The following is a 9446-nucleotide window of genomic DNA, read 5'->3' on the forward strand; positions in this document are numbered from 1 at the left end:
TGTTCCCCTTAAATTCTATTCCTTTTTTATCAGTATACAATAGAGATGTCAACAAATAACAAATATTCGAAGATTTGAATATTCATTCATTGAGTTGGTATTTGAAGTCTGTCTGTCTGTCACACTTTGCATTTAGCTCAGTTTCAAAGAAACTATTCAAGATATTTTTTTGTCAAACATTATAAGCTGATACAAGTAAATGATGAGAGCTTTTCAATTGCATCAACATTTTGACTTTGACCTCACTTTTCTTAAATTTGTATTTAGCTCATTTTCAAAGAAACTGTTCAAAATATTTTAGTCAAACTTCATATGCTGATACATATTGATGCTATTCAATGGAATCAGCATTTTTGACCTTGACCTTACTTTTTTCTAAAATATGTGTTTAGCTTAGTTTCCAAGAAACTATTCAAGATATTTTTATTAAATCTTACATGACTATACATATTGATGGGAACTATTCAACTGCTTTAACAATTTTTTATCTTGACCTTTCCTTTGACCTTGACCTCAACTTTCTTAATTTGTGTGTAGATCAGTCTTAAAGAAACTATTCAAGATATTTCTGTAAAACTTCATATGCTAATACATATTAGTAAGAAATGTTCAAATGCATCAAAATTTTGACCTTGATCCTTCTTTTGACCTTGACCTCACTGTTCTTAAATTTGCAATTAGCTCAGTTTTAAAGAAACAATTAAGTCAAAATATTTTTAAGACTTCATATGCTGATACTTTTTGGTGATTGCTATTGAACTACATCAATATTTTTTTACCTTGACTTTCCTTTTGACCTTGACCTCACTGTTCTTTGTCATATTGCAATTGGAATGTTTCAGCTTTGCACGAGCTCTTGCATATGTTGCACAATGTCTCCCATTCATTGCATGCGTTTTAGTGGTTGCATCAAGTCTCCTCAAAATATTGGATATGCACACCATTCACCACGCAATCCAAATTATCTCAATCCAATGCACAAACATTAGTAACGTCTTACAATGTTTTGTGTACTTGCAAGAGTGATGCATGATTTTTAAAGGTAGTAAGATGAGTCACAGCTGTCGATGCATGTGTTTTGCGACCATGCTTCAATTTGCCATGCAAATATTATAAATATACACCATAAATATTATATTTATACACCAATGCGATATCAAACCACCGAAACACTTTGCTGTCATAATAAAACAGTCTATAATTAATTACTCATTCAAAAGGATGTCAGTATTAAGAAGTAATAAGAAAAATTGCAACACTGTGTTTAGAATTGCGTTGCTGATGGGTGTTGCCTAAATGCACTCACAGCATGAGTATTTGTACCATGGAACGCATGATCACACGAGCGCCGCACATCCAAACACACTGGCGCATGTTCAATTGTCAGATCACCTGATCACTTGGTGGATCCTATTGCATTATCTTCCTCATTTTGCATTTAGCTCAGTTCCAAAGTATAAATTCAAGATATTTTTATCAAAACACATACACTGATACCATTGGTGGGAACTGTTAAACTGTGTCATAATTTTGTGACCTTGTCCTTATGACCTTGACCCTATTCTTCTTTTTGGATTTATCTTATTTTCAAAGTTTTTCATCAATCATCATACACATTGATGAGAGTTATTTAACTGTGTCAAAATTTTCTGACCTTGACCTTCCCTTTGATGTTGACCTCACTATTATTTATTTTTTACACATTTTACAAGAAACTCTTCAATATATTTTCATCACATTTCACACACTAATATAAATTTCCTTCCCGATGACTTTAACTTCACTTTATCAAGATATTTAATCAAACTTTATACATGTTGGTTAGAGCAATTAAACCTTAATTGTCATAATTGTCTAATATTAATCTTACTTATGACCATCTCATAACCTTGAACTTTACTTTTGAAGAATTTTTAATCAAACTTCATGCATATTAGTGAGAGCAATTTCAGTTTATCTTTTTTCTTACCTTGACCTCTTCAATGAACTTGACGTCTATATTCCTTCATTTTGCAGTTATTTTGGAATCATTTTAATTAGAGGTGGTCAATGTTCATGGGCAATAAAAAATTTACTGTTTCAAGGAAACATAATTTGGTGGGGAGCCCAGTATAAACAGAAGATTCAATGAACCAATACATTGACAAAGATTGTTCATGGGAATTTAAATGCATGGGTAAGGTTGACTCATGAAATCCACGAACTTTGGTCCCCCTTGAATAATGATGATTCCACAGTGCCAAAGTTTTTAAAAAGTTATTAAGATAGTTTCATCAAACTTTGTGTACTGACACAGATTTGTGAGAGCAGTTAAACTCTTTCATAATTTTCTGAGCTTAACTTTCCTTATGACCTTTAATTCAATTTTGTTATTAGTTTCTCTTATTTAACTTCATAAAGGATTGCTTCATAAAACTCCATACACAGATAAATTTCTATAAGAGCAGTTTAACCATACATACTTATTAAAAGATCATATATTAATTTTCTAACTGTGAGAGAATGAACTTGAAACAATGAGACTTCATTTAGCTGTTTGATGATAGATGGGATGAAACAGTAATTCATGCCATACTATAAAAGACAACAGCTGTACTGAAGTTATCAGTTCTTTCGTCATATTTTACTATTAGTTCATACCAAAGAAGTTATGTACATGTTTTTCATGTTGCAATACAATTGTACCTTGGGCGGGGCATTCATGTCCTATGAACATATTAAATAGTTTAGCTTATGAATTTCTTTAAAATCACATACTTGTGAAAGAAAATTAGAAGAAACTTTAATTTCTTATGTATGTAGGATGTAGGAAAATATGCATATTAAATGTAATGCTACTACATTATGATAATGGTCAAAGGCAATATAACAATTTTACAGTATATAAGAAAGTTAACAATCAGATTGATTTTTTATCATTGCATTTTTTTGGTTTTTAGCATCACCTGTTCGTGGGAAAATGTGTCATCCTTTTTTACCCATATAAATGTGTAGCTTTAAATGTTTTAATCCAATATTGTTTTGCTTATTCAAATCCTTTCTATTTATGGTACTTAAAATTAATATGTTTATTGTTCTCATAACAATTTTCTATATAGAGATAATATACTTCCTTTTCTAAGGTAGTATATTTCCTGTTGTCAACAGCTGGATTTTTGTTCTGCAGGCATCGGGGTCAGATTCGGACTCTGATGATAGCAGTAGTGGTTCAGAGGGGACCAGTGGAGGGGAAGATGGGGAGAAAAAAACAGGTGAAACAAAGGTAGGTCCAGGTGAAATTAAGATCAGATAGTGGTTCTGAGGGGACCAGTGGAGGGGAAGATGGGGAGAAAAAGACAGGTGAAACAAAGGTAGGTCCATGTGAAATCAAAGTCAGTAGCTCTGAGGGGACCAGTGGAGGGGATATATGTAATTTTCAAGAACAACAAAACTACAATTTCTAAACCTGGACGTTAAGCCTCAATTTTGTAGAAATAATTATGTATTTTAAGTTGATGCTTAGATTAAAATTTTATTTATCTACATATTCTTCGGTAGAGAAAAGTACCTTCAAGTTGGTGAGCATTATGGCCCACAAACCTCTTGTGTAAAATTTCTGTCAATGATACATATACATTCAAGCGGTGTTACTGAAAGTGTCCAATATAGAACAGAGTCAGTAAAGATAAGAGTTTATGGACACATACCTGTACCGTGTGGATTAGTGTTTAATTTCATGCTTTTTTCAGGAAGCAGCCCCAGTTGATCCCAGCATTTGTTCTATTTGTAACCAGAGTCAAAATGAAGAGGTCAAAAGTGAAGCTGATCTTGTTGTGTGCTCAGAATGTAGCAAGGGAGGTAAGTGACATTATTAGCAATCACATATATGACCTTTTTTCAGACTGTACAATTCGGACAGAATTTTATATTACACAAATTTTGTTCATCATTATATTCTAAACAGATTGGTCCACGAGGGCTTTACATGTCTTTTTTTACAGGTGATATTAATAGGCCCTTAATCCAGAATCAAACTTTATTATATTATACAGTATTTTCTCTTAATTAGAAGGAATAGATGTACTCATTTTCAATTTATTAGAAATGCAACTGTTATACACACAATTTTATCTTATTATTTTTTTTTAAACATTTTTTTCCCCTCCAAAATTAAAATCATTAATCTTCAGTTTTTATTCTATGGTCACATATCTTTCAAGAAAAGAAAAAAAGATTTATAAAATATCCAACATGGAAAGCCACAGAAATATATCTCATTTGATAAAAACAGAAATTTCTGAGTGAATTCAATTTGATTCTTTGGTAAATTAAATGTATATTCAAAAATGATCTTTAACAATGATAAGCTCTTTTTGTCTTGGACTAGAAGAGCTTTTGCATTGATTAAAATTTCTGTTGTCTGTCAGCTGTATGTTGGTTGGTCTGTCTTTTGTATTTAATTATTTCTATACATTATAAACTATTTGTTTTGAATACTGAGTATAAACATAAAAAATGTAACCACACAAAATAAACAATTTCATATATTGCAGGTTTAAATAAGCGGACTTTTTTAATGAATATTTTTTATTCTAGGACAGTTGTTTAGATCTGACCAATGAGTGGATTTTCATTACAGACAAGTTAATTATTACTTTGTTAATCCAGGATACCCCAGGTATTTAGATCTGACCAATGAGTGGACTTTTGTTACAGACAAGTTATTTCTTTGTAATTCCAGGACACCCCGGCTGTTTAGATTGACATTTAATACAGACAAGTTATTACAGGACACCCAGGCTGTTAAGATCTGACCAGTGAGTGGACTTTTGTTACAGACAAGTTATTTCTTTGTAATTCCAGGACACCCCGGCTGTTTAGATTGACATTTAATACAGACAAGTTATTACTTTGTAATTCCAGGACACCCCGGCTGTTTAGATTGACATTTATTACAGACATGTCATTACCTTGTTATTTCAGGACACCCCGGCTGTTTAGATTGACTTTTGTTACAGACAAGTTATTACTTTGTTATTACAGGACACCCCGGCTGTTTAGATCTGACCAATGAGATGGTGGTGGTCATTAGGACGTACCCCTGGCAGTGTATGGACTGTAAGACGTGTGTGGAGTGTATGGATCCATATGACGAGGTCAGTTAAGTGTAAGACATCTCCCATGTACATAGAATAAGTGAGCAGTTATAGTAGATTTACGTCCCCTGCTGTAATATTCTTCAGTTTATAGATGTAAGACATCTCCCACGTATAGAGAATAAGTGTGCAATAATAGTAGATTTATGTCCTTTGCTGTAATATTCTTCGTTTATAGATGTAAGACATCTCCCACTTTTAGAGAATAAGTGTACAGTAATATTAGTTTACATCCCTTGCTGTAATATTCTTTTGTTTATAGATGTTTGACATCTCCCACGTTTAGGGAATAAATGTGCAATAATTAGGGATGCGCGATTTTATCTGTATACTGGTATATCACAATTTTTTATTGCGTGATACGTATCATGATACGGAGACTAAAATACCGGTATTTGGTACATAACTATAAATTCTGGAAATGATTCATTTATTTGTTCAAACTATTGAATGACAATTACAGGAAGTGTAAAAAATGTTGAAAACAGTTAAACAAGGGCATCAAAACATGCTTTATATTAAATAAATGAAAATTTAAAAGGTAAAGTTATATTTTTTAAAGCATATTTTTAAGAAATATTATGGGAATTCATTTGAAATTATATTAAAAATTGTATGTAAAAATTTCACGATTTATCGTGATATTTTTGGAAAAAAATCGTGATATATCATGATACGAAATTTTTGCCGATACCCATCCCTAGCAGTTATAGTAGAAGTACGTCCCCTACTGTAATATTCTTCATTTATAGATGTTGGACATCTCCTACATATAGAGAATAAGTGTACAGTAATAGTAGATTTATGTCCCCTGCTGCAATATTCCTCAGTTTATAGATCTCCCATATAATTGAAGTGAATTTTGCTGCAAAATAAAATACAGTATATGTACACAAGGTAACATTTTTATTGTAAAAAAGAAAAAATAGATGGAGAAAATATTCTGATAACTGTATATTTTATGATTTAAGGAGTAAAACTGAAAGTCTTGAATCAACCAATGGAAAGGAATTTTTAACCTTTTATTAAAAAAAAATATATATGATCATTATATATAAATACTCATTTTATACTACCACAAGTGTATTATATATTTACCTTATTTATTAGGATATTTATTATAATCTGATATCATAGTAATTAGGAATCTCAAGAGAAGACTTTCAGTATCCATGTTTTGCTCTTTGTCATTATATATGCCTAATTATTCTCTGATTGGCAGGACAAGATGATGTTCTGTGACCTTTGTGACCGGGGTTACCACACCTTTTGTGTGGGGTTAAAGTCCATCCCCACAGGCCACTGGAAATGTAAGAGTTGTAAAGGACCAGAGACCCCTAAACCATCCAGGAACAGCAAAACTCCCAGATCCTCCTCTAAAGGGTAAGAGTCTAAGCCAGAAATATTTCAAAAGAATTATCTTTCCTACTAAATGATTGTAGAGTTTTTAGCCATTCAACCTTATTTACATTATTTAGAGCTTTCTTTCCCTTCATTGTTCATAAAATAGGGTTGTCAAATTGATCAATTTTTAGTAACTGGTTACTTGCTTACTTTTCTGATCAAGTATTCAAATTCTTGGTCAAGATTCAAGAAAAAAATTCAAATTTAAGGTGGTATGGGATACCAAACGAAACTTCTCCTACATATTTATGTACCCAAATTAGAAGGATTTGAAATACCCCCACCTTTCAGTATATTAAAGTGTAATTTTAATAATTTTTTTATTATTTTAATGAGATATGCAAAAACGATTTTTTTTCTTGCATAATTCTTTTTTCATAAGCTTAATATTATAGGCAGGCGTTTGCTAATATAAAGTGTTTATAAAAACAAAAATGACAAGAAATATGTCTTAGTATTTTTTTAATTTTCAACAAAAAATAAGCGTAAAAAACTGGGAAAACTTTATTTCTTGAAAACAGACGGATAACATTTCATGAGAGTCTACAATAAGAATGTTTCTTAATATGTTAGCAAAGTGAAATAAACAAATTGAAAATATGTATATAAATGGAAAATATAAAATGCATTTAAAATTTTTTGAATTAAAAGATCCGAGCGGAAGAGTTATCCTTCTTTATTTTCCAAGGGTTGAAAAAACCTGGGTGCTATTTTAGAAATGATGAGCATTTTTTCCCAAACATAAAAAAATCGCACTTTGTAGTTTTCAACTTTGAGCGGTTTTGAAAACAATGCATGGACAATCGCTTTCCAGGACGTGTCTTGTTCAGAGCAATTGCATTCATCTGAACGTTTTGGGACTATATACAACAGCTAACTGATTTGTGACCAAACAGTTACTTCTTGAATTAAATAACAAAAAAGTCCAGCTCTGGTTAACGTGATAATTGATTGGTGATAATTCAGCACAATGTGAAGTAATCGCACTTATCCATGCCTCACTGCACACAAGGTGCTGTACAGTTACTCAAACAATTGAAATACAGCTTTTGCTTAAAAGTGTTCAAAAGCAGCAATGTTGAAACTACCTTTTACAGGGGTTTGCTTTTTTTAAATGTCCGTTGTACAATTATAAGTAAATTTATATACTTGCGATTTTTTTGTCTGTTTTTACTTAAAATGCCGACTTGTGAGAACTTGCATTGAAATAGGCTTCAGAGTGTTCTTTTCAACGGTGTATCTACAAATTTTGACCCGATAATAAGCACTCATGCAAATCAAAACAATACTTCAAACGGAAATATGTCATAACGTGGAGGTATCCCATACTACCTTAAAACTATAGAATTTAGAAAATTTAAAACAGTTGTTAAAATAGTCGTTTCTCTGGTATTACTTCGCTGTCACTCTGCTTTATATGTTAATGATTAATCATATAAGTTTTCCCTCCCGTGTAAGTAAATTCAGTTTCACAGAGTTGAAATATTTTCAGACTTAAGAAGACAGAATCATTTTTGCTACTTGTACTTACTAATAGAGACTATGCTTTTTGAACTGCGACTTGGTTACACAATGCTGGTTTGATACAGTTCTAGATACACAGTCACTGATCTCTGAAAGTTGTGTGTGCTTAACAAATAAAGATAGCATTTAAGAAATATTATTTAGTTTTATTTTTTTCCAAATACTTGAGTACTGATTATTGTATTTGAAACAGACCTTTCAACGCTCAGTAATTGAGTAACCAGTTACTTGTTGACAACTCTAATACATGTATAGTCATTAAGTCAGCACTCTTAAATGTATGCAGATGGTTATAAATTCTTCTTAATGATAGCACTGGAAGAAAACGAGGAAGACCTCCTCTGAAAGGGAAAGACAAGAAAAAGTCCAAAAAGAAGTCCGAACCAAAAGAAGAAATAGAAGTAGCTGAGGAGGACACTACAGAAACAAAAGAGGGGGAGGATGAGGAGGGGGAGGAGGGGGAGAAGGAGGAGAAGGAGGAGGAGGAAGAAGCTGAGGAGATGGAGACAGAGGAATCTCAGGAGTAGAGGGGACAGGGAGGGAGGGAGGGGGATATGGAGGGACACTTAGGAAGGATACACATAGGGACATTGGTGCATAGTATGGCCTGAGAGAGTTGAAACATTCTTAAGTGTGAACTGGGATTGTTGATAGTGAATTCATGTTGTAAGGATGTGATTATGGAATTAGTGAGAACTGTTGTAATGTCCCAGAGATATTTAGCTGCAGTTCCCTTGAATATTATAAATTGCTAATGTGAATTATATTCAAGGCACAACACTGTGAAAATGCATGGATGCTTGGTGAAATACTGACTGAAGTAAAATTGGACAAGTCAGAAAGAAATGATAAATTTTGTGAAATGGAATGAGTTAAATTACCAGTCTGTGTTCTATGTTGTTGCTGTGGCTTGAATAAAGATATCTAGAACAAATATACCATACTTAATTCAAAAAGTGTTCTTATCTTTCTATTGCAGTCTTGATTTCTATACCCCCAGCTTGAAATTTTGGGATATATATACATGTACAGTGATGGGGGTGTCTGTCTGCCATCCATTGGTTATGCTTTTGGGGTACTCATCTCTTATCCACAACTCCTCCTATACAGTACATGTAATACCACTGAATATATTTTAATGAGACTCTCACAGAATCTTTGTTATATAGTGCCATTGTGTACCTTCTATTTTCATTTTATCAGACACACATTTGGTATTTTCCATAGCTAAACATTCTTTCTCTAATGTTGGGAGTATCCATCTCTTACTTGGAACTCCTCCCATATCACTGAAAAAAATTGAATGAGACTTCACAGAATCTTTATTAATACATAGTGCATCTCCTATTTTATATACTGATGAGACCCGTTGGGCTTTCCCAT

General features: G+C 32.4%; 1 protein-coding gene across 2 annotated transcripts in view; it reads left to right on the forward strand.

Annotated features, from left to right (window-relative positions):
- LOC133182333 (PHD finger protein 10-like) overlaps positions 1–8590 on the forward strand; it is a 26480-nt gene extending 17890 nt beyond the window's left edge. For both annotated transcript variants that reach the window (XM_061317135.1, XM_061317136.1), the window contains exons 11-15: positions 3167–3262; positions 3729–3837; positions 5023–5135; positions 6358–6518; positions 8377–8590. In XM_061317135.1, coding sequence (XP_061173119.1) covers positions 3167–3262; positions 3729–3837; positions 5023–5135; positions 6358–6518; positions 8377–8590 — 693 coding nt within the window. The remainder of the gene's footprint in view (positions 1–3166; positions 3263–3728; positions 3838–5022; positions 5136–6357; positions 6519–8376) is intronic.
- The last annotated feature ends 856 nt before the right edge of the window (positions 8591–9446 follow it).

The sequence above is a fragment of the Saccostrea echinata genome, unplaced genomic scaffold (genome assembly GCF_033153115.1).
Source record: "Saccostrea echinata isolate AGI-Se365-2 ecotype Australia unplaced genomic scaffold, CSIRO_AGI_Sech_v1 ptg000009l, whole genome shotgun sequence".
NCBI classification, from domain to species: domain Eukaryota; kingdom Metazoa; phylum Mollusca; class Bivalvia; order Ostreida; family Ostreidae; genus Saccostrea; species Saccostrea echinata.